General features: G+C 38.9%; 5 protein-coding genes and 1 long non-coding RNA gene across 6 annotated transcripts; 4 read left to right on the top strand and 2 right to left on the bottom strand.

The window, feature by feature from the left end:
• Positions 1 to 625: 625 nt before the first annotated feature.
• On the top strand, positions 626 to 3,593 carry LOC18597234 (uncharacterized). Its single transcript, XM_007026139.3, has 7 exons — positions 626 to 1,279; positions 1,373 to 1,522; positions 1,644 to 1,760; positions 1,994 to 2,035; positions 2,125 to 2,669; positions 2,758 to 2,968; positions 3,052 to 3,593. Exons 1-7 carry the CDS (start codon positions 694 to 696, stop codon positions 3,477 to 3,479), a joined length of 2,079 nt encoding a protein of 692 aa, XP_007026201.3. The 5' UTR covers positions 626 to 693; the 3' UTR covers positions 3,480 to 3,593.
• An 819-nt stretch (positions 3,594 to 4,412) lies between these two features.
• On the top strand, positions 4,413 to 7,373 carry LOC18597233 (uncharacterized). The gene is made up of 6 exons (XM_018122681.2): positions 4,413 to 5,027; positions 5,229 to 5,381; positions 5,522 to 5,695; positions 5,827 to 6,335; positions 6,463 to 6,673; positions 6,792 to 7,373. The coding sequence occupies exons 1-6, from the start codon at positions 4,445 to 4,447 to the stop codon at positions 7,217 to 7,219; spliced, it is 2,058 nt and encodes a 685-aa protein (XP_017978170.2). The 5' UTR covers positions 4,413 to 4,444; the 3' UTR covers positions 7,220 to 7,373.
• Positions 7,374 to 7,972: 599 nt separating this feature from the next.
• Positions 7,973 to 8,628, bottom strand: LOC18597232 (transcription repressor). Its single transcript, XM_018123015.2, has one exon. The coding sequence runs from the start codon at positions 8,611 to 8,613 to the stop codon at positions 8,146 to 8,148; it is 468 nt and encodes a 155-aa protein (XP_017978504.2). The 5' UTR covers positions 8,614 to 8,628; the 3' UTR covers positions 7,973 to 8,145.
• A 2,869-nt stretch (positions 8,629 to 11,497) lies between these two features.
• LOC18597231 (pyrophosphate--fructose 6-phosphate 1-phosphotransferase subunit beta) lies at positions 11,498 to 16,125 on the top strand. The gene is made up of 16 exons (XM_007026135.3): positions 11,498 to 11,835; positions 12,016 to 12,177; positions 12,289 to 12,410; positions 12,769 to 12,822; positions 12,905 to 13,011; positions 13,115 to 13,220; positions 13,371 to 13,434; positions 13,650 to 13,738; positions 13,997 to 14,128; positions 14,281 to 14,451; positions 14,556 to 14,671; positions 14,770 to 14,881; positions 15,030 to 15,114; positions 15,487 to 15,531; positions 15,662 to 15,730; positions 15,828 to 16,125. The coding sequence occupies exons 1-16, from the start codon at positions 11,643 to 11,645 to the stop codon at positions 15,902 to 15,904; spliced, it is 1,704 nt and encodes a 567-aa protein (XP_007026197.3). The 5' UTR covers positions 11,498 to 11,642; the 3' UTR covers positions 15,905 to 16,125.
• A 3,677-nt stretch (positions 16,126 to 19,802) lies between these two features.
• Positions 19,803 to 20,427, bottom strand: LOC148762298 (uncharacterized). The gene is made up of 3 exons (XR_016026942.1): positions 20,346 to 20,427; positions 19,998 to 20,056; positions 19,803 to 19,901 (listed from the first exon to the last, which is right to left on the bottom strand). It is a non-coding gene; the product is annotated as an uncharacterized LOC148762298 (long non-coding RNA).
• Positions 20,428 to 22,338: 1,911 nt separating this feature from the next.
• LOC18597229 (serine/arginine repetitive matrix-like protein) lies at positions 22,339 to 23,793 on the top strand. Its single transcript, XM_007026133.3, has one exon. The coding sequence runs from the start codon at positions 22,519 to 22,521 to the stop codon at positions 23,572 to 23,574; it is 1,056 nt and encodes a 351-aa protein (XP_007026195.3). The 5' UTR covers positions 22,339 to 22,518; the 3' UTR covers positions 23,575 to 23,793.
• The last annotated feature ends 86 nt before the right edge of the window (positions 23,794 to 23,879 follow it).

The raw sequence follows: 23,879 nt of genomic DNA, 5'->3' as shown, positions 1-23,879 counted from the left end.
AAAACAGGGCACAACACCTGGAGTAAAACCAGGAAGCAAGAATCTTCCACCTTGAACAATTTAAAACAGAAGCAGAGGCGCCTTAAACCTGGAAACAAGCAGAAACAGGACGACCTGAACCTGGCATGATAAGAGTTCAAGGAACCAAGAAATCATTACCACCAGGCCAAAACGATGCATCAAAAGTTCAAAAATCCTTACAGTTGTTTTGATTGTTATTCCACAATCTCTCCGTCTCAAATTCTTCTCTTGGTTATAGTTCTTGGGTTTCAGAAAAGAAAAAACTTTGTTTTCCACGTGAATAATGAAAAGCGAAAGTCCTTTGACACTGCTATGCCAGCTTTGCAGAGAAGTGAACATCAAACAAAGCATAATCAACTTTGCGAGGTGGAGCCAAAAAAAAAGAATGGGAAAGAAAATTCCTTACTCAGACTAAAATTGAATTGTTCCCGAGTTGGTTGGCTTGGTACCGGCATATATAAATAAATTTCGGGAGTCTTTACTCTGCAGTGCATTTTTTGAACTTTATTATATTCTCATAAATGGTTCAGCTTTTCTTTTCTTGATTTAGCTTTATCAACTTATTAAGCAAAGTAATAGATGCATTTCGGTGCTGTTTCAAGCAATACGAGTCTATAAAAAAAACAAAGGCAGAGACTGGTTTTCAAGATTGACAAGGAAGGAGAGAGAGAAATGGAGAAAGAAATAGCTATTGCGAGTGAGACGGAGAGAGTTGAAGACATAGGACTACCTTATGGCAAAGCCCTCCAAGGTGACGCTCGTGGTCTTAGGAGATTCTACCAGGACAAGCCTGCAGATGCCTTGTTCGATCCAATCACGGCTTATAAAGATACTGTATTTCACATTGCAGCTCAGCGCAAAGGAAGCAAAGAAGCACTTCGAGTTCTGCTTAGGATGGTGCCACAGACGAGGAGACTCGAGCTCTTGAAGATGAAGAACATTCAGGGGAACACAATTCTCCATGAGGTGGCCTCCACTGGAAATGTTGAAGATGCAGATTCCTTGATTACAAAGTTGTCGTCATCTAAGGTGCCAACAGTTGCTGATGAACTAGAAACTGGAGAGATCAGGAAACAGATTTTGGGGGTTCGAAATAATTTAGGTGAAACCCCACTGTTCAGGGCTGCAGAATTTGGTAACACTGAAATGGTAAAGTACCTGGTACAACAAGCTGAAGAAATTGGAAATCTGCATGATCATTACAGAAGAGATGATGGGGTCACCATTCTTCACAGTGCTGTCATCGGCCAACACTTTGGTATCTCTATCTGTTTTCACCATTTTACCAACGTAATGATGATCATTGTTTTGTTTTTAACTCAAAGTTCTACTTGGCATTTTTCCAATGCAGAGACAGCTATTTGGTTACTGAACAAGGATCAACAGCTTGCAACTTACAAAGACAGGAATGGCAAGACGATTCTCCATCTCCTAGCTAAGATGCCAACTGCATTTAAGAGTACTACTCCTATGATCAGATTGAAGGCGTTTATCTACAATTGTAAGTATTCTAACACGATCAGAAAACATTATTGGTTCTGGTTCCAATCCTTTGAATTGAATCTTCTTATTGTACTTTGGAGATTTGCACCAATTATTTAGCTTGTATGTTTCATTTACAGGCTTTCCGAGCCATTCAGATGATGATAATGAAGCAGGTCTGCTTTCCTCAAGTCAGAACAATGATTTGGAGTATGACAAGTTGAGCGAAATCCACCATCTATTAAAGCGCTATGTAGGTAATGATATAGTTTTAGATTGGATGAAGTTCTAAAATTTCAACTTACTATCAAAACAGACGTTGCCCTGGTCAGTAGTGAAGGATCACTCTGCTTATTACTAATTGATTGTAACAGATTCCTCATTGTATTATGTAATTAAGCTTGTGATTTTTCATAGCAATCTCTCCAAGCTTTTTATCATCTAAGAGTTTAGATTATTCGTCATAGTTTAACCTACTTTGCGTTTGCAGATTCTAAGATGAATCAGACTATTTGCAAGTACCTTGCTAAAGGTAAGGCTCAATTGTCTTAATTTGACTATACTACCTTATGCATGATCTTTAAAATGGAATTCTTTTGCATGTTTATCTGTGGGTTATAGGATGGGTAACGCTTGGGGATATTTGGACGAGTAAGAAAACGCATACTCTAGCAGTCAAGCTAGTGGAGAAGCTGATGAGGGCGGATGCGTCTTTGTGTGTGGCTTTGGCCCATACGCCAGAGCAGGACAGCACAATTTGTTTAGAAGGAGAGGTAAAAGAGGAGGCAGAAACTAAAACAGAAGAAGGCTCCACGAACCTTGCACTCTCAGAGAGGAGGAGTAAATCGCCTGATACTCCCTTGCTGATTGCAGCCAGCACTGGGATCATGGAGATCGTGAGATTGATACTCGAGAGGTACCCTCAAGCGGTGGAGCTCGTCAATCAAAATGGGCAGAACATTTTACACGTCTCGATCTTGCACCGTCAGTTCAATATCTATGAACTTGTGAAAAAGGAGAAGAAAGAGGCGGTGAAGAGGTTGGTTTTGGGCATTGACAACGATGGCTACACCATACTGCACCATGCCGCCGTTACCACATATTATCATGGAGGAAGCAAACCCACTCCTGCTCTCCAACTGCAAGAGGAGTTGACATGGTTCAAGGTTTGATTAATCTCTGTCAATCATCAATTCTTACGAATGTTTTTCCATTTTTGTTTCTTCGTGTAATTACTTGTCTGGTTTTCTGCAGAATGTGGAAAAACGAATTCCCCATCCTTATACCATGCACCGCAACAAAGAAAATCACACCGCAAAAGAGTTGTTCGACAAGCAACATGAGGAACAACTTAAACAAGCACAAGAGTGGGTTAAGAATACTTGTCAATCGAGCTCAACTGTTGCAGTTCTCATCGCTGGTGTTGTCTTTGCGGCTGCCTACACTGCACCAGGAGGATTCCATGGTAAGTACTTCCTATTTCTTTATATTTTTATCTATACATCATGGCATAACAAGTGACACGTACTCCTTTGTCCATGGTATCAGCACAAAGCGGTCGGCCCGTCCTCCTTACTACAGAAAAGCCTCTCTACTCGTTTTTCACAGTCATGGACATCGCTGGCCTTGCGAGCTCCTTGACCGCGGTGGTGGTCTTCCTCTCCATCCTCACATCTTCCCTCGAGCAGCAACAGTTTGCTCGTACTATCCCTCGGAAGATGTCCATCGGCTTCACTTCTCTCTTCTTCTCCGTGACGGCGACCATTCTCACGTTCACCGCCACCATTTTCCTTGTCGTTCATTTGGAGAAGAAGTGGACCACGAGTCTCACTTACGCTGCTGCACTCCTCCCTATTTGTGTGTTCGCGCTGTTCCAATTCCCATTGTACTACCTGTTCTTCCAGGCTGCTGTCACTAGCATTTTGGACTTTATGAAGAAAATTTTACCTGGTTCATGGACCAGCTCCAATGACTAGAATTTTTCTCATTCAGTTCTGGAAACAATACATGTGTAGCTTCCCCTTCTTGCTTCGTTGAATATTGGTGTATGAATTCTCTGATGTTCTTCAATAAACATAAATGGTCTTGAATTTTTTCTAGTACTTTCAATATTGACGTAACAAGTGTAAGTTACTTTTTAAGAAGAAATCATACACCGATCGTTGAATTAAATATATAAAAAAAAATTTTAATAAAAAATTTGAAAAAATAATATAAAAACAATTACTCAAGTTTTGTTTATCTTTTCTAAATAATGTACATGAATTGTGACCACAACCTTTCAAGATTATTTTATTTCCATCCTCCCTCCTAAAAATAAATATAAAGGGTTTTAAAATTTTTTTCTAATATTTTAATATTGTAAGTAAATTATTTACGTAACAAGTTCGAGTTATGTAATTTGAAAATACATGACAACAATATAAAATAACCAAAGTTATTAGAACCTACATTATATCATGCATGCATATGACAATTATATCACTAAGTTCGTCCTAAGTACCGATTAGATAAGAAATTGAGTAAAAATTTTAAATTGAAACCTAATTATTATATGAATAGAAATACTTCCCATATGAAATGCAGTAACCTCTACATACATTTGCAATCGATAAAGGGACATATCACAGTTACATAGCTGAAAAGGGCGAGGCAATCGTTGTGAATGCTTACAAAGGAAAGCATAAAGATTGGCTTGTGGTTTCTAGTTTCCGGCATCTGCAAGGAGGAAGTCTGTTTGTGCTTCTGCACTTTACTACATTCTTACGAATGCTGCAACTTTTTCTTTTCTATGTTCAGCCTGGCTAATTAAGCAAAGTGAAGATACCATTTCCATATGCTCTCCTTCAAGCAAAGAGCAATCTATAAAACCAGGCTTCAGACTACCATAAGACTACCTTGCTAGCTAGCCAAGCAGCCCATCAAGAGTGAACAGAGAGATATGGAGAAAGAAATAGATACCCAGACAGAGATGGCTACTGTTTTTGAACATACACGAATGCCCTATGAAAGTGCCTTGCAAGATGACGCCCCATCCCTGAAGAACTTCTACAGCTGCAGACCTGATGATACACTGTTCATGCCCATCACGGCAGGTAAAGATACCGTGTTCCACATTGCAGCTTACAGAGGGAGCGAGGAACTGCTTCGGGTTCTGCTTGAAATGGTGCCGCCCTCCAGGAAACGTGATGTGTTGAAGTTGAAGAACATTCATGGGAACACAATCCTGCATGAGGTGGCCGTCTCTGGGAAAGTGAAAGCAGCAGATTTCTTGGTCAGAACACTGCTGTTGCCTCACGGGTCGAGCACTGTCCATGAGAAAGATATCCGCGAACGGGAAGAGATATTAGCAGATCGAAACAATTTAGGCGAAACCCCTCTGTATAGGGCTGCAGCGTTTGGAAGCGCAAAGATGGTTATGTATCTGGCAAAAGAAATTGAAGAAGTTGGAACTCTTCATGATCACTTCAAAAGAAACGATGGAATCTCCATTCTTCATATTGCTGTCATCTACCAAAACTTTGGTATATATTTCAATTCATTCAATGTCTTACACATTAGGATATGATGATACAAAACTTAAGAAAATGCATGCATGTGGTGGAAACTTAAATCAAAATGCTAACAAAATCACAGTTAAATCTTTGCTTTTAACATATATTTGCTATGTTGCTGCTTAATTACTCAGCAAAATTCATCAGTTTTATCTCTGGCTTTCAATGCAGATTCAGCTATATGGTTACTGAACAAAGATCCAAACCTAGCAAGTTACAAGATGGAGAAGGATGGGAAGACATGTCTTCACCTGCTCGCCAGCATGCCAACTGCTTTCAGGAGTACTTCTCGCAAGAACATATTCACAGAATTCCTCTATGATCGTATGTCTTCTAATTATTTATATATGTCACACCAACGTGAACCGCTGTTCTTCCATTTGATTTAAACTCAAAGATTCATTTCAAATCGTTTTCTTGGTTGTTGAAAACTACTGATTTAGATTGCACTTGATTTACCGCAGGCCTTCCGGACAGTTTAGGCGATGACGATGATGATGATGATGATAAATTTAATCCATTAATTTCATCAATTCGGACCCAAGATTTGGAACGCGGCCGCGGCCAGCCAAGCAAAATCAGTGATACAAGTTTCAGGATGAGAATGTACCGCCGTTTATGGAGATGTCTCGCTAAGGGTGCGATTGATATACCTTCTCTCCTTTTACTCCGTATTATTCATGTTGGTTTTTGTAGTTTTCTTTTTCAGGATTAATAAAACTAATCCAAGTTTTGCATGACGTTTATATATATATATATATATCAATAGGATGGAAAACCATTGAGAAGCTATGGACCAAAAAGAAAATGAATACATCAGCGGTTAAATTGATGGGGATGCTGGTGAGGAGGGATGCTTCGTGGTTGGAGCCCCATGAAGCAGAGGAGGACAACTTGATTTGCTTAGACAGAGAGGAAGAAGACATGGAGGCAGCTCCTTCAGCAAAGAGGAGAAGTCGATTACCTGATACCCCGCTGCTTACAGCAGCTAGGACAGGGATCCAGGAGATTGTTAAGGAGATACTTGAGGTGTACCCGCAAGCAGTGGAGCACGTTAACCAAAACGGACAGAACATATTGCATCTTGCCATCCTGCACCGTCATAGCCACATCTTTGATCTTGTGAATCAGAAGAAAGAGGCGAGCCACAGGTTGGTTTTGGGGATTGACAATTATGGCTGCACCATATTGCATTATACTGCTGTGATGGAATATTATACTGGAGGAACCAGCACCACTGTCGCTCTCAAACTGCAAGAGGAGTTGAAATGGTTCAAGGTCAGCCATTTCTAACTTAGCCTTGTTTGATTCTTAAGGAAGATTTGAACTTGAATTGCTTGATAATCCGAATTTATTTCTTTCCTTGGAAGAAGAATTTCATTGTTGTTTTTGTATATATATGCAGGATGTGCAACATAGAATTCCCCTATATTATACCATGCACCGCAACAAGGAGAATCTCACTGCAAAGGAGTCGTTCAACAAGAAGCACGGAGACCAACATAAAGCTGCACAAGAATGGGTGAAGAACACCTCTCAGTCTTGCTCGACTGTTGCAGTCCTTGTTGCTACTGTTGTCTTCGCAGCAGCATACACCGCACCAGGAGGTTACCTTGGTAAGGCCTCTTGTTGGTGAATTTATTTGCTACAATTTCCTTGAAAGAAACATTGTTAAATATATATATATATATATATATATATATGCATTAATGATTTTGATGATCCTATATGCAGCAAACGGCAAACCCCTTCTCCTCGACAGACCTCTCTATTCTTTCTTCACTGTCATGGACGTTGCAGGCCTGGCAAGCTCCTTGACCTCAGTGGTGGTCTTTCTTTCCGTCCTCACATCTTCCCTTGAGATCGATGATTTTCTTCGGACTCTCCCTCGAAAGCTAATGCTTGGCTTCATCTTTCTCTTCTTCTCCGTGACGGCGACCATGCTCTCGTTCACAGCTACAATTTTGCTCCTTATTCATTTAGAGAAAAAGTGGACTGCAACTCTCACGTATGCTGCTGCATTCCTTCCTATCTGTGTGTTTGCGATGTTTCAGTTCCCTCTTTATTATGAGTACACCGTCGCTGCTATCAGAAGCATTGTTGACTTCATACAGGCGATTCTACCTGGGAACTGGGATTTAGACCGGTTTAGGCCTAATTAATTAAGATTGATTAAGATTATTTTTTGCTGCTTATTACCCTTGTATTTTGTGTGTAAACCATCAAAACTTTGTTAATTTCTCTGCAAGTTTGTCTGGTGCGTAGCACATGAGGAATCAATGTACTTATCTGGCTTGATTTATCATTCATAAACAAGCAGTCAAAACCAATGTTCTTTCTTGATAATCATCAACTAGCATCATTTTCTATATCTAACTAGCAACACATGTACACAACGGCATAACCTGATTGCAGGCTGCAATCAGATTTGGTAAACCAGAAAAGGATGAATTTCTATTAGCGAGCCTACCCGTCATGCCAGGGAAGCAATGGGACGAACTGGAACCCGTGCCTGCTCGATCCATCATTTATCCAATCTGGGATGTCTCTTGTTTACACAACCAAAAAGGGCATACGTTTTTTTTTTTCCTTTTTCAATGGCTTTGATCCCATCTGATGAAGAAACAAGGACAGAACATGACTGTTACTTCATCATGCGATCCTTCCCTGATGATTCAAACCCATATTCATAGTTTTTCTTTCAAGGTTGAGAGATTTTTAAGTTTTGTTTCAGATTATTGTTTAACAAATCAGATTTTAAGTGTCTTTTTTCCTAATTTGAAATTGATGAGATTGGATTCTTATCCTCCTTGTACCTATCAGAAACAGTGAATTTTGAAACTTTTGCAATCACTGGATAGATAACAAAACAATTCCTGTACTTGCTTTCTAAAGGATCAATGTTCGTCCTTTATTATAACCTTTTCATTGATTCTACAGGGCAGGCTTTCATATTTAATATACTAATTTAGTTATTTAGCCCAGAGTCACAGAAAAATCCCAGATGAACAGTCCTCCCATGCAGTAGACATTGCTCATAATTGTTCAAGAGTAGACCAGTTATTCTGAAAAGATATCACATTGGTTTTCAATGGCATTTACAACATAAAAACAAACTAGTGCAAACCTGATGGAAAACTTCTAGTATAATCCCATGATACTCCTCAGAATTCATTGAAACGTAGTAATTCAAGAGGCTGCGAAGGTCCTTGGGCTCTTGAATCCGGTTCGCCATAATCATCTCAACCATAGACTCTCTGAAATCTTCTCTTGGATCGTAAGAGCACTTTTCCATGGCTACCATAACAACGAATTTAGTCCCTTCACTTCTTTGCCGCCTCCGCTCTATGTGCCTCGTCTCCTGCCTTTCTCTGATCATTTGGTCTAACCTCTCTTGGACCATGGCGTGCGCTAGGCTTGATATGGATGCAAACCGATCAGAATTGGAGCTTTCTGCTTCCTCTGAAGAAGACACACTCAGCCTGCAACTACAACACAGGGCCCTGCATCCCCTCTGTTGAAGCTTCTGCTTCTTGTGTTCTTTAGAGGCTTTCATCTTCAAGCATGAGGCATGGATCTTTGAAGGAAAATCTGTGCCAAAATAATCATTTATGAACAATGGCAAGTGGGTCACGTTAAGCATGATCGTGTCTTGAGTTTGAGACAATGAATACGTAAAAGACTAGGGGTGGTTGGAAGGGTTAGATTGGAAGGCAATTGGGGAACATTTCCATTGTTAAATGAGCTTGTGATCATGATGTATATATCTTTAATAGAACTATCCTTTATAGAAGTAGTGTTAGGTGGCCTAGTCATCAAAGTTTCGGTTAAAATGGAAAGGACAGGCTCCATGAAACCTTTAAATTGGTCCTTTATTTCAAAAGTTTAGGCTACCATCATAAGAATTAAAGTCAGAAATGGCCAAAAAAAAAAGAAAGGGTCTGGTTGGCTTCACATGCCCTGTGGGAATCAGCTCTAGTGAGTACTAACTGAACTTCAAGGACTTTAGATAGCCAATGGCTGCTGCTGCGGCCCTGAGAGAAGTGTTAATCATCAACTTGAAGCATATTCTAAACGATGCAAACAGTCTGCTAGCAGAAAGTTTCTGATCAACTACCATGAACCTGATCAGATACTGTGATAGGAAACGAAAGAACTGCCCCATGAGACGGGTCCAGGTTTTGATGATATACAAAAGACGGTTGCTTTGATAACAAAGCATATTCTTTTCTTTTCCACTTGTTCTTAGCTAACTTTATTCCAACTCTTCTTTTGGGTTGCAAATGATTAGATGAACTAAATTGAATTTCTCGTAATTGCAGAGTCTAATGCATGCATTCTTCTACTGCCTACCGGTTGCCTAATTGAATTATGGATAATATCCGATAAAGATTTGCTTAGCTGGACGGAATCTCTTTTATGGATTCTTCTTTATGTTTTCGACCTGGAGGAAGAAAAGAAGGTAAAAAGAAGAAAAACTATGAAAGGGGTAAGACTTACTATAAAAACACTCTGAGTTTAGCATGTGATAATCATTTGTGTGTATCATGAATTACTGACCTTAATTACTAGGAAATTAATGGAAGAAATTTGGGTATTAACCACGCCACAATGGCACATGTTGCTATGATGATCATCTGAAAAAGGTAAAGCCCAAGCCCTCAGCCTAGGCGTAATCAAAAGACAGGGTGTTCCCCTGACATTTTTTGTTACTTTCGAGAGAACCAGGGAACAGGAAAAGAGAGAAGAATTTTAATGACTTGGGATGTTCATCAAAATCGTGGCTTTTGCAGAGTTCACGGTACAGAAAAGAGGAAAGGGCAACAGGGTAAAGGACAGAAAAAGTGCAGTAGCACGTTTTGGCCTTCAAGTTAAGAGGACGCTGCCTATCTGTAGGACTTGGTGAGTTCTTTTAAACTTTCCAGATTTGAGCACTTGGGGTCATTCTGGTTCCAGTTTGTCATCAACAGCACGTTATTTAGGTGTCATTTAATTTTTCTGTATGCTGTCAGGATCAGGCTCTGGGTCTTAGGGGCAGACATTATTTCCTTGTTATTCCGACATAGTTGATTGTCTTGATGATTTGGTGGGGCAAAACCTAGCTAGTTTTGCTCATGCATGCCATTGCCATCCATCTGAAGAACACCCAAAGCATTCTAGCAATGTTTTTATTTATAACTCTCGACCTCGCATGCACCCGAGATTGCTTTGCAAATCATATCTGCTCATAAAAATATGATGATGGTGATGGTGGTGGTGGCGGCGGCGGTGGTGATCCATTGTTTAGCGTTCTTCTACACAAAGATGCACTCGTCATTGGTGACACTCGTAATGAATTAGGACGAACCCCAGTTCCTGTATATTAATTTTAGAAAGCACCCACCATTAAAATCAGTAGGAAAGATTGTCAGAACCATTTCCAATCAAAGTTCAACTCTACAGACAGACCAACCCCGAGCTATTCGAGACCTAGTGGGCTTGGGTCAGATCAGACCTTGACCCAGGTCACAAGCTCAACCACACTTAGATAAGCCCCGATATGTTGGGACCAACTCAAAAGAATTGGACAAGAAGTCCACTTTTTTGGGTTTTCCTCCCTGGAGCTACCGAGCCCATGGCATCCCAGTTCCAGCAATGATTCTACATTCATGGCTCATGATCAAACATTCTGTTCTACAACGATTATTCTTGAGGAGTATCTGAGTTGCTTTTTCTTTTCTTTTCTTAAAGCTAAGAGCCTAGAAGGGTATCTTGAACTACTTAAACAAACTTGATGCTTCAATTGATGAAAGCAATATGTTACTCTATGATTATACCTATAATTATTATATAAATAAATAATATTCTTTCAAAAAATAAATAAATAATACTATTAGGTAACATTTGGTTATTGACATGTTTATGCAAAGACTAAGATCATTTAAGTTGGCTTATAATAAAAATATTAAAAGGTAGATACTTATGTGTTCTGATACGCACCATCAAAAGTAAATTTGTTCTAAAATGTTTTCGTGATAATTTTTTTTATTGGTTTAGATGAAACTTGGATCATTAGATAAAACAAGTGATCCAATCATTCTCGATTATGATCTAAGCAGGATGAATAAATCGCCTGATGAAAGAGATCATCATGTACCAAACAGGGCCTTGAGATATGGAATATTAGAATATTTGGTTTTTAGCGTTACAAAAAGTTTAATATATCTGAATCTGATGATCCCACCTACCAAGATGAAGGTTAGGTAAGGACAGGAGCCCCCCATCATCATGTTTACCCGGCCTCATCTTCAGCCAACTGGGCCACGAAACTGCGTTCTTAATTGTCGTTTAGTTCGTTAAAATTCCCGAAATACCCAGCCGTTTCGAGGGATCAGTACCTTATTCCATGGCGGAGTCTCCCAAGCCCGGAATGTAAACAGTCCCTAAAAAGACATTATTACCCTTGAGTTTGACTTAAGAACGACCGTGCGTACGAGCTCTGGACAAATCTGATAGATTCACGCTCGCGAGGCTTAACTGAAACAGAGTAGTGAGTTGGGTGTAAACCACCAAACCAAACCAAACCAAACACACAAGGTGAAAGAGATGTCTCCGTCTTTGGTCACTAATAACGGCGATGTCGCCACCGTGAAAACCGCTCCGGTTGCCGGACGTTTAGCAGCTGTTTACAGTGAGGTGCAAACGAGTCGTATCGACCACGCTCTTCCTCTCCCTTCTGTTCTCAGAAATCCCTTCAAAATCGTCGACGGTCCGCCTAGCTCCGCCGCCGGCAACCCTGGTTCGTCTCTCTTGTCTCTTACGCTTCTCTTCTTGTTAGTTTTTGTTTTCGATCCATTTCTTATTTATCTAAATCTTCATGCAAGTAAAGCAGCAGTCTTTAGCTCAGTTCACTGAACTGGAGTTTTGCTCAAAAAAAAAGTTTGAGTTTTTGAATGTGAGGATTTGTTTTTTCTGGCAGATGAGATCGCGAAATTGTTTCCAAATCTGTTCGGGCAACCATCTGCAATGTTGGTGCCAAACGGAGCTGACTCTATCGGATCTGATCAGAAACTGAAGATCGGCGTCGTTTTGTCTGGAGGACAGGCACCTGGAGGTCACAATGTGATTTCCGGAATCTTCGGTTGGTTCTTTTCTCGATTGCATGGTTTCAATAGCATTGCATGTGTTTCTAGAATTATGATATGAAATATGAGAATGGAAGTAAAACTTTTTGTTCTTTTGGCGACGGTAGATTACTTGCAGGATTGCGCGAAAGGTAGCATTTTGTATGGATTTAGGGGAGGTCCTGCTGGGATCATGAAATGCAAATACGTAGAATTGACTGCAGATTATATTTACCCCTACAGAAATCAGGTATTCTTTGCGAGCGTTTATTTGGCTGATTGTTTAGGTGTATGTGTTAGTAACTATTAGCTTTTGGGCATTTTGATTGTTAATTAGTGTGAAATTTCTACATTATTAACATGTAAAAGATATAGGTATGAGTATACGATAAAGTAGCCTCAGCTTAACGTTGCTCTTTCTGGAGAAATGGAACAGTTTAAACAGTGTAAAAGAACAAGGCATGGCAATGTGGCATGCCACCTACATAATAGTCTAGGTTCATCTTATGCACATTAGTTTTTGCTTTATATCTGTGCATGTATCCATATGTGCTGACCCTTAGAACAGAGATCCCAACTGATTGTATTTCTTTGTTTATTTTAACCAGGGTGGCTTTGATATGATCTGTAGTGGGAGAGACAAGATTGAAACTCCTGAGCAGGTAAGATTCTTTGCATGATTCGTGGAAGTGATTGAGTTTTTATGAACTAATAGTGGCTGAGTCAAGTGGGTATGATTTTCAGTTTAAGCAAGCTGAAGAAACAGCGGTGAAGCTTGATTTGGATGGGCTTCTTGTTATTGGTGGGGATGACTCAAACACAAATGCTTGCCTCCTTGCCGAAAATTTCAGGTATAATTAGAGAATTTTTTGTGTTGAGATATATAGCTAATGATGGAAAGTATACCTTCTGTGCTTCCCTGGTGTGACATTGTTTCTTCAATTTGTCAATCAGGACTAAAAATTTGAAAACTCAAGTGATTGGATGCCCAAAAACCATCGATGGTGATTTGAAATGCAAAGAGGTTCCAACCAGTTTTGGATTTGACACTGCTTGCAGGGTAATGCTATATTTGCATTCACATTTTACAATTCTAATATATGTTTTAGTTTCTTTATTTGATCATTTATGCAAGTAGCTCTTAGATGCCCTTTCGTTGTATATGCCACTGTGGTTAGATGTGTACTCATGTTTGGTTACTGTCATATAGATATATGCTGAAATGATTGGAAACGTCATGATTGATGCACGATCAACTGGAAAATATTATCATTGTAAGTGGTTGCAGCTTTCAAATTTCTTGAAAAAGGTTCATACTTGTGTGATGCACAGAAAATTGACTCTTTTTCTAATTTGTCTGCTTGTTTACACCAGTAAAACACCTGCATACCATTCAAACTGTGGTTAGGGATAGAACTGATTTCTCTGTCCCTAGCTAGTGTGCTATTATTTATGTTGGTAACACCGTTCAATTCTTCTGTCTCTGCAGTTGTACGGCTCATGGGGCGTGCAGCTTCACACATTACTTTGGAGTGTGCTTTGCAGACTCACCCTAACATTACCATTATTGGAGAAGAGGTACTTTATTCTACTATGCTTAGCTCTCTGACAACTTCTGTTGCTTGTTGCTAATAAGTTTAAAGAAGTTTCACATTTCTATAGATTTGGGACATTTTCTGTGTTTATTAGCATTTATATTCTCTGTGGAGAATTCGTTGGAATTTTTTAGGTTTCTTACTGATTGGTTGAAGATAATAATGTTGCCCACAGTTTCTAGGATACTTTGTAAAGCTTTCCACACAAATTTGAAGTTGATCAGAGTATATCTTGTTGCAGGTTGCTGCCAAGAAGCAGACGCTGAAAAATGTCACAGACTACATAGTTGATGTCGTTTGCAAACGTGCTGAACTTGGTTACAACTATGGGGTTATTCTCATTCCTGAAGGTCTCATTGACTTCATTCCTGAGGTACCGTTGGTCATCTGCAGGTCTATTTTGTCAAATCGAATGTCCTTCTCATAATGGTTTTATACTTAGGAAATCTAATGCTCTGCTATTTGCAGACATCTGCATATGTGTACAATTTCTTGACTGATGTATTTGCTTTTATGTGTTTCCAGGTCCAGCAGCTCATTGCTGAACTAAATGAAATTCTGGCTCATGATATTGTTGATGAAAATGGGCTATGGAAAAAGAAACTTACTGATCAATCTTTAAAGCTTTTTGAGTTCTTACCTCAAGCAATCCAAGAACAATTGATGCTTGAAAGAGACCCGCATGGAAATGTTCAGGTATTTACTTTGTGATGGACTAATGATGTGCCTCTACTGAACTTTGTTTGTCTGAAGTATTTGTTTGCTATCAAAGTTTATTTTTCTGCCTTTTTTACCATTAGGTTGCAAAAATAGAAACGGAGAAAATGCTCATTCAAATGGTCGAAACTGAATTGGACACGAGGAAGCAGGCAGGCTCTTATAAAGGCCAGTTTAAAGGACAGTCGCACTTTTTTGGGTACTTGACTAGCCTGACCCGTAGAGTGTATTGATTATGGGATCAATAACTTGATTGATCCTGACAACATCTTTGCTTTTCCGATTTATAATTTGCAGATATGAAGGAAGATGTGGTTTGCCAACTAACTTCGATGCATCCTACTGCTACGCATTGGGCTACGGTGCTGGAGCTCTCCTCCACAGTGGAAAAACAGGGTTGATATCATCGGTCTGTTTTCTTCTTTTTCTCTGCCTTTTTGCCACCACCCAACCCTTGTCCTTTTGCAGCCCTCCTTCTGGGTTGACGTTGATATTCCATTGTGCTTTTAAACCTAATGAGCTACTTATTTTGTTTTTACATTTCATAATGTCAACAGGTAGGAAATTTGGGTACCCCAGTTGAAGAATGGACTGTGGGAGGGACTGCTTTGACATCATTAATGGATGTGGAGAGGAGGCATGGTATAGTAACTATTCACCTCATTACCCCAAACAACTGTGTCCTTCAGAACTTTCATTCTCATTTCCTTTGTCACTATATGCTGGTGAAGAACACTCATAGAATGCACTTGAGCTTCTATCTTGGGTTAAATTTTCCATACCATTTACTTAATGAAACTGAATAGCTGTTTTTAACGAGTAAAATGTAATTTAAAAAGAAAAACATCACTGGTTATGGTGGTCAGCCATTGCAAGCCATTCTCTGCTTTAAATTATGCAAGAAATTTGTATTCGGAAATTAACTTGACCTCCTCATGAGCAGCGCTTTTCTTTTTTGCCACGTTCCTGCTCAATAATTCAAGCACTTTATTAAACATTGTATCTGTGTTGCAGGTAAATTCAAGCCTGTGATCAAGAAGGCAATGGTAGAACTGGAAGGTAAGATTTGTTTTGGCACATTGTTAGATCTGCCAAAGTTGTATATTGTATATGCTATTCTAGATTCTGGCTTCTTTGCTGGACGAACTCGAAACTAAGCTGCAAGTTACTTGTTATGACCATTATTCAGGTGCACCATTCAAGAAATTTTCTTCCATGCGGGAGGAGTGGGCTCTTAAGAATTGCTACATTAGTCCCGGTTGGTTATGAATTTTATATAGAGCTTTCACTGCCTTTGAATGAAGTATTGGTTTATCTTTAACTTGTATTCTCCTTGATTGAAATTCTGGTTGCAGGACCTATTCAATTTGTTGGGCCAGTTTCCAATGCAGTTAACCACACTCTGCTCCTTGAACTCGGTGCTCAAGCTTAGAGTTATTGATTAAATTACTGCCTGAATAGAAGCTCAAGTGTCTAGAGACAACGGGCCAAACCTAAAGTCTGTTTTGCTTGTGAAGGTCTTTTTTCTCTCGTCTTTAAGAATTTTGACATTTATACTTTTGTGGGTTTTGGAATATGAAATTAGCCATGTGCGGATTTTCAAGCTCTAAAGAACCAAGTATCTACTGCATCAAGGACTTGAGTTTGGACTTCTCCAATGTTTTTATTGATTAATATATGGCAAAGGGAAAACGAAACAAAGGGTTCAATATGAAAGAAAAAACCATGTCAGAATGAGACCAAAACCTGAAATAATGCTGCACCCGTCAGAATGAGCAACCTAATCTCATCCATGAGTACTATCAGGAATCTAAATTCTTTTCTCTAGAACCCCATGCTTTCTCCTCGACATATCCGATTCTGCTGTGTGTTTGCTTTCTCGCTATAAGCAGATATTCAAACCCAAGGAACCAGCCGCCATTTTCCTGTTTTGCAAGATCTATCAGATTGGTGGGACATCAGCCAATCCACCATTAGTCTTATTGAGTGAAAGTGCCTCCTCGGCAAAATCGCTAGCAACTCTGTTAGCATCAATCCAATCAAATTATTCTGCCATGCACTATAGCCAGAAGTGCCAGGGAAAGGGGGTGGATCATTCCCAACCTAATCAAAAGATTGAGAAAGCTATGCCGGCACCTCTTGCTTGCCCTGCTCTACCTGGCCTATGGAGAGGTTGCTTGACTGCTTATTTATGAACCCATCACGTGGATTGTGGAAAATAAGAGGTGAAAGAGTGGTCAACCTCGAAATAATCCTTTGTTACTTTTAGCCAGCTCTGCAAAATGATGACCCAAACCATACTACAAGACAACCATGCAAATGCAAAAGATAATCCAGGCACATGCATGTATCCTCATAATTATAACGACCCGAATACCATATATGCCAATAGAGTACAATCAAAAATGGGTTTTTCTTCCTCTTGCCATATAGAAAAAATGGAACCATATGTCAAATGATCCAACCTAATGCCACTAGTATCAAAAGCTTTCGCCCATGACTCGGTTTAGCAAATGATGGAATTAAGCATTTTGTTGCTCTCACCCCTCCAAAACTTTGAACCTTTGCCCTCCCTCTCTGAACCAATTAGGAGATAAGTCCAAGTGCATGCAAGAAAGATGAGTCCCAAATAACCTTTATCAAGCAATTTTTGCTTTCAGGATAGATATGTCAAATGGTGAGGAGATTTGCATTCACATCTTGCACAATGTTCTTCTCGCATGCACAAGGGGGAGGGGGGGGGGGGAGAGAGAGAGAGAGAGAGCACGCAATTTAGTGAAGCATTTTAAATAATTTCGAAAAGAAGCATTGGAAAGAGTACTGGTTGGGTAAGCATCAAATCATAACCATCCAGAAGAGTTGTGCAAGAGACAATGATAAAACAAGCAAACGACTTGGAAGGAATAGAAACTTTTTAAAATATACCTGTCTTTTTGTCCTGGAGCTTTGAAGTAGTAGTAGTATTTTGCAATTTACTACTCCTTACAAGAAAAAGAGTGAAGCCCAAGGTCCTTGTGCTATGAGCCAAATACGGTACAGAAACATGGCTGCTTTGGTCTCACGTCCCTGCCATTTGCCCATGGGACTTCTCGGGGGTAACTAGATAAGAACATTGTTTAAAGATGTTTAATTTTATTAATTAATTAATTTTGTAAAAGAAAATTGTCCAGATTTTTGTCAGGCAAGCAGACAAGAACTCTAGGCTTTAAAATCCATCTACAAGAATGTGACATATTACAGAAACTGCCTATGATCAAAGCAGAAAGTGATAGCAAGGATTCAAAATAACTTGTGGTATATATTAATGCTAAATTTAAATTTCAATGACCGAAAATTCCTATCTGATAACAGATCAGCTTTTTATCCCACTCCCCACAACACCCCCCTCTCCAAAAAAAGAAAAAGAAAACAGAGAATAAAACAGGTCATGTCAAGTCACTAGTAATTCTTATGTCATCTACCAAGTATTTCTCTTTGGTGTGCAGGAAATGATACAATGCACGTATCCGTTTCTGTAAATTTCATGGCTGCCCTTCAATACAGTGATATAATGGCGATTTGGTTTTTACAATACTTTTCATACCCTGTTTTGGATTTTCTCTTCTCCAGAGGAATCAAGAAGGGTTACCATATTTTCTATCCCCCCCCAAGCCTGGAAAACGAGTCTTGGTTTTGGTTTCATTCCCCCTTGGCATGCCATTTGGATAAATGATGAAAGGCGATAGATAATCTTCAGAAACGTTAATTCCTTTCAATTGTTTTGGGAAACCATCAAAGCAACAGTTCTCAGAAGATGGACCACCTTCCCCACTGTCTCCATACCACTTTCCACTTCACATAAAGTCAAACAAAAGTGTTCAACTTTCACCTTGGCTGATTTTGCTCATTTCTCCTTGGTTTGGGACGAGAGATTTTTGTTTCGGATAGGATTGCACAGTCGGATATTTAACAAATACTATTTAGAGTATTAAGTTTTTTTTTTGTAATTGAAAAAAGGAGGATTCAAATTTTATTTTTTAAATAAGAGATAATATACAAATCAATAAACCAACTGCTATGCTTGAATGTATTTAAAATATTAAGATTACTATGCTAAAATACCTTATTCGTGTGCAATCTTAATTATAAAATTACCATGCTACTAGCATTTCTAGTAGCATTCCGAGTGCTTGGTTTCCCCAATTAGTTACAATAAAATAAAGATTTTACTGAAGAACTATTTTGCCATGCCTCACGCTGACACCTGCAGGTTCCAAGCCAACAGTACACTGACACGCTGAAGATTCAGAAACTAGTCCTTTCAAGATCTGAGAGACTGTATCAGTCCTAGTTTCTCCCCTCTTATCTATTGCAATCCTAGCTTGTCTTAGGTTGTCCGCTAGTCTACTGGTTCAAACATTTAAGGATGTTGCGACCATGTAGAACAAGGTTGGAGCCCTAAAATTGACACCTTGTCATTGAGGGATCACTGTTGGAGGACTTTGTTTCTTCATCATTGAATTAGGATGGAATTTACAAAATTTGCAAATTTATCCTTTCTTATTGTATATTTTTTTTTCATTTTCATTGACCATCAATGGTGGCTTTTACTGTTGTATGACAAGCCTAATTAGGAAATTGGGTGAAAGGATTGAAATACCGAAATTGGGTAATGGACCATTCTAGGGAGTTTGTAATCATTGACAAGAGATTAAACAGGATTAAAGAAAGTTGGCAAAAAAGTTGTTAAGCATCAAACTTAAAACCAACGATGTGAGACAACAGCACCGAACACTTCCCCTCACATGTCAATATAGTACTAACAAGCGAAACACAGAAACCTAGCACATGAATAAGCTCCTAAGTTATAATCACAACATGATAAACTTGAATATGATATTACGTTAAGTGTTTAATTTAAAATTAATCAATAATTGATAAAGAAATTCAACTAAGATATAAACTCATAAGAAATCTAACATTTAATCGTTACAAGATAACATCATCCAATAAAAAAAAATTATATAAGTAAAACCATCATCTTTCATTTTTTTTAAAAAAAACTTATAGTATATATATATATATATATATGTAAATATTAGCATGAATGGGAAAATGAATATTAATCAAGTCGCCTTACTCAAGGGCAATGCATTCTCTCAAAGAGGTACAAGATCACAACTATTACATATCAATCATCTAATGCATGACATAAACACACATAAAAACAGCACATGTCTCATTCTCGATATGTCAAGATTAAACAGTTACGACACCTTAACCCTTTTAAAGCTTTTTAAAATGGCAGTGGACCATCTGATGCTAACAATGGATATAATAAATGAGCTAACCTGTCCATTTGGTGCATCCTCATCGTATGCGCAGTGCCAATTTGCCATTGTACTTTTTGTTGTAGGGTGCTGCTGGGGGGGCACTCTAGCTCCTCCTACCTATTGCAGGGATTTAAAAGAGGAAAACAGGGAAAGATGAAGATATTTTTTTTATTACTACAAACCCCATGAAACATGGAAAGCTGGAAACCATACCAATGCAAATATTGCCACGGAACTGCTGCTGGAAAAAGCTCTGCTACCTATGAACAACACTGAAGAATGGCTTTAATCAGTGAAACCCTTTTACTCGAATATTTCAATGCATTCTTAATCTTATGCCTTTGTGTTGTTCTCGTGTTCTTGAAAATCGTGCCCGATCTCCGCATGTTCACAGTTAATTCGATTGCATTTCTAATCTGATACTACCCTCTTTTTTTTTCTTCTAAGAATCAAATTGTCAAACATTTGTGATTATACATTGCATAAACCGATTTCCTTTCTCAGCACAGAATGAATAAGCAGGGAAATTGAGGTAGACAATAAAGAGATAAATTTGGTCACCTAGCCATGACAGTACTGGATCATCAATCAATACTCTTTGACGCCATAGGGCGAGAAGAGTGCAAGCACAGCTATATCAATGGCAACAAGGCAGCTGCCATCAAAGAAAATGGGGTCCTTTTTGGGGAGATATGTGGGACCCAATTCAACAAATGAAATAATGGGTGTTGTCTTTAGGCAATTTTTTCTTACTTCGCTTGCTTGCACATGGCTCATCATTTTGGTCACAAACAAAAAGCCATTGACAAAGGGGGGAAAAATCCTTCTCAAAAATCTCAGCCATTCTCTTTAATCTTTCTCACTCTTTTACTCCTTCTAGATTCCTAGTCCCCACACTGTTCACCATCACACCACACTCTCCTCCAACCCAACCACCTAGCCATCACCCTTCCCCCTCCTGGGGTCCAGGCTAAATTGTCATTTTTGTTAGCCTCAATTATGGTTTTGCATGGTTTCAACCGTGTGATCTCTCTCTCTCTCTCTCTCTTTGTTCTTTTTCTTTAATACCATTTGACTTCTGTCTATCCATGGTTCAGATTCATGGTTCATTGTTTTTTCGTGGGACCTCCTAAACTTGAACATTCCTTCTATCCATTCAAGTACTTGGTGATTTTCAACCAGTTCCATTATTGTATTTATATTGATTTTCCAAACTTTTTTTTAATTAGAACGTCATGTATATAAAAGAATCCGTTGAAAACTTTAGATTCAAGTTTCGATCTACTTATAAAAAAAAAATGGGTTTCTTTTTCTTGTGTTATAACACCTAAACTATATAAAAAATGGAATCGTATTGGATCAATATTTTCATTCCCTAATTGTTCTTTCGCCATTGGAGGGGACCAATCTTTCTCATGGATAAGAAAGAAGAAAGCCAGCTAATAGGCTAGTTGTGACAGAGAGAACTACCTAACACACGGCTTTGGGTCCTCTCCCGTTTAAGGATTGCTTTAATTATTGCTTAATTTGTCTCTTAATCAAAAAAAGTTTCACACTTTACCAAAGCAAAGTAGAGATTATGATCTGTGTAAAGCACGTGTCAAGGATATAACTTTGGAGATTAAGAACATAAGATGCTGGATGTCAACGCTCGAGGTTAAGCTTCTTCTTTTTTTTTTTCTGCTTTTACATAATGAAGAGACGCCATGAATGTGAGCACCAATACCCTCCCCCACATGCCACCATGATATGACATCACTCTTTACTTCGGGGAGTGGCCATATTTGCACATAGGTCAACCCACTTGCATATCTATCTCATTTACACAAGTTAACATCACCTTCTTCTTCCTCCTCTTAGGATATGATCATCCAGAATCTAGCACATCAACTTCCTAGGTTCAAGGATCAAACGGCTAGGATATTCTAAATAAACCCATTTTATTTATTTAATTCTTCGCATTTTGATTTATTTATTTTTATAATAATAAGATCTTTTGGTACAATATCTCGTGACAAGAAAACCACTTAACTATGTATATCCATATGTAAATGTGGTCATAATTCAATAACCAATGATAAATGCAAATTACCCTTTTTAGCAATTATCTTAATAATTGTATATATGATGAAGACAAATCTATAGTTTGTTGATTAAAGAAAAAAGTTTTTTTTCTTTTTTCTTGCTCACTCATATCTATACTTTAATGTTAGCAACATAATGACAATAATAATAGACAATTTATTGAAGGTGAAAGGAGAGAATAATTAATCATAGAGAAGGAAAAATTAGAAGGGAGTAAATGGCAGCCATGTTACTTAAAATATCATTTATTATTATAGCTAGAGTATCTAATTGTACATTTTTCTTTTTTATTAGCTTTTTTAGATTCTAATAACAATTTCCCATGCTCCCTCTTACAATCATAAATGGACCCTCAAAAATTCTTAATTCTCAAAGTCCCCCCTAACTTTCTTGTCCTTTTCAATTGCATCCCCATGAAGAAGGATAAAATGCCTTAAAAGGCTAAAAATGGAAACAAAATTTTGTTTTTTTTCTCTTTCAATCTCATTGTCTCTCATATTCTCCTTTTTCTTTTGTTTATTTCTCTGTTGGGTCCCCGTCCTTTCTGGTCCTTCACTCAAAGAAAAAAAAAAAGTCTCACCTTTTTCCTCTCAAAAACATAACAAATTCTTCACCTTTTCCCTCTCCATCTTTGTTTTCTACCAAAGAAATGGAGACCCAAAGAAGTGTAAACAACAAAGAAGCCAGGAATCTATCACCATGCAGCAGTGGAAGAAGGAGCAGCACGAGCAGCCATTCGAGTTCACCAGAATTCGAGTTCTGGATGGTCCGAAACCCATCTTTTCCTCAACCCGATCTCATCTCAGCCGATGAACTCTTCGTTAATGGCGTTCTGCTACCTCTCCATCTCATACCGAACAAACAACCCGAAGAGAGCCCACGACCGGAACCAAACTCGTCGGCATCAGAACCTCCTGTACCCGACCCAGAACCCGAACCTGGCCCTCTTATAACATCGGAGCCGATTACTGTCTTGTCAGCTTCGAAACGGTGGAGGGATATTTTTAAGAAAGAAAAGGGCAAAAATGGAGCAAAACATCAAGAAGACAAGGATAAAGAGAAAGAGAAAGAGAAAGAGAAGAAGAAAGAGAAGAAGAGTCAGAGTCAAAGCGGAGCGAGTCCAGCTGAGTTGAATATAAATATTTGGCCTTTTTCACGGAGCAGATCCTCGGGTACAAGCGGGACCCGACCCAGGATGACTGCCGGGGCTGCGGGTACCCGGAAGGTAAGTAGTGCCCCGTGTTCCCGAAGCAACTCGGCGGGTGAATCCAAGTCTAGAAAGTGGCCGAGCAGCCCCAGTCGAGCAGGGGTTCACTTGGGCCGAAGCAGCCCCGTATGGCAGGTCCGGCGTGGAGGTTCTGGTGTCCGGACCTTCGACGTGTCGTCTCGGAGCGCTGAAAAGAGTGGCAGTAAAAAAGAAGTTACCGAAACGCGTTGCGGTAAAATCGCCCCTAGTAACGGTGGAAACGGTAATAAAGCCAAGGTTTTGAATTTGAACGTGCCAATGTGTATCGGGTACAGGCATCATTTGAGTTGTAGAACCGATGAAAACAGTGCCATGCTTGCCGGCGTCAGCGACGACTGCAATGGCAGCCGCAGCGGAAGCGGCGGCAACGGCGCAAATGGTAGAAGCAGCGGGCCTAACGTTGGAAGCGGTAGTAATTTTTTTAATTTGCGTAATCTCTTCACTAAAAAAGTTTACTAAAGTGTGTTAATCATTATTAACCTTTTTTAATCAACTATTAAGTTGGATTTTCATAAGTTTCTTGTTCATGCTTTTTGCTTTTCCCCTCTCTTGAATTCCTGTGTAAACAGAAAAATTAGTTCTCTTTTAAGTCTTGCTTTACTTGTAATCTGTTAAATAGTACTATGATTAAGTTTTAATTAGAGATGTCGAATCTCGCGATTCTAAAAAGTTATTTCACTTTTTTATCATTTTATTTTTTATTCTTTTCTTGTATTTATATAAAATTTTAATTTATAATAAAAACTTTAATATAATTATCATAT

Source organism: Theobroma cacao, chromosome 6 (genome assembly GCF_053813885.1).
Source record: "Theobroma cacao isolate CCN51 chromosome 6, ASM5381388v1, whole genome shotgun sequence".
Classification (NCBI taxonomy): Eukaryota; Viridiplantae; Streptophyta; class Magnoliopsida; order Malvales; family Malvaceae; genus Theobroma; species Theobroma cacao.
The sequence above is the reverse complement of the archived record's forward strand: the minus strand, read 5'-3'. Positions and strand labels throughout refer to the sequence as shown.

Bases quoted from the DNA above. Each gene is read 5' to 3' on its own strand.
- LOC18597234 (XM_007026139.3), top strand. From the start codon at position 694: ATGGAGAAAGAAATAGCTATTGCGAGTGAGACGGAGAGAGTTGAAGAC. The intron at 1,280-1,372 runs GTATCTCTATCT...TTTCCAATGCAG, and splicing joins TGTCATCGGCCAACACTTTG to AGACAGCTATTTGGTTACTG. The intron at 2,969-3,051 runs GTAAGTACTTCC...CCATGGTATCAG, and splicing joins TGCACCAGGAGGATTCCATG to CACAAAGCGGTCGGCCCGTC.
- LOC18597233 (XM_018122681.2), top strand. From the start codon at position 4,445: ATGGAGAAAGAAATAGATACCCAGACAGAGATGGCTACTGTTTTTGAA. The intron at 5,028-5,228 runs GTATATATTTCA...CTTTCAATGCAG, and splicing joins TGTCATCTACCAAAACTTTG to ATTCAGCTATATGGTTACTG. The intron at 6,336-6,462 runs GTCAGCCATTTC...ATATATATGCAG, and splicing joins AGGAGTTGAAATGGTTCAAG to GATGTGCAACATAGAATTCC.
- LOC18597232 (XM_018123015.2), bottom strand. From the start codon at position 8,613: ATGAAAGCCTCTAAAGAACACAAGAAGCAGAAGCTTCAACAGAGGGGA.
- LOC18597231 (XM_007026135.3), top strand. From the start codon at position 11,643: ATGTCTCCGTCTTTGGTCACTAATAACGGCGATGTCGCCACCGTGAAA. The intron at 12,411-12,768 runs GTATTCTTTGCG...TATTTTAACCAG, and splicing joins TTTACCCCTACAGAAATCAG to GGTGGCTTTGATATGATCTG. The intron at 13,221-13,370 runs GTAATGCTATAT...ACTGTCATATAG, and splicing joins GATTTGACACTGCTTGCAGG to ATATATGCTGAAATGATTGG.
- LOC18597229 (XM_007026133.3), top strand. From the start codon at position 22,519: ATGGAGACCCAAAGAAGTGTAAACAACAAAGAAGCCAGGAATCTATCA.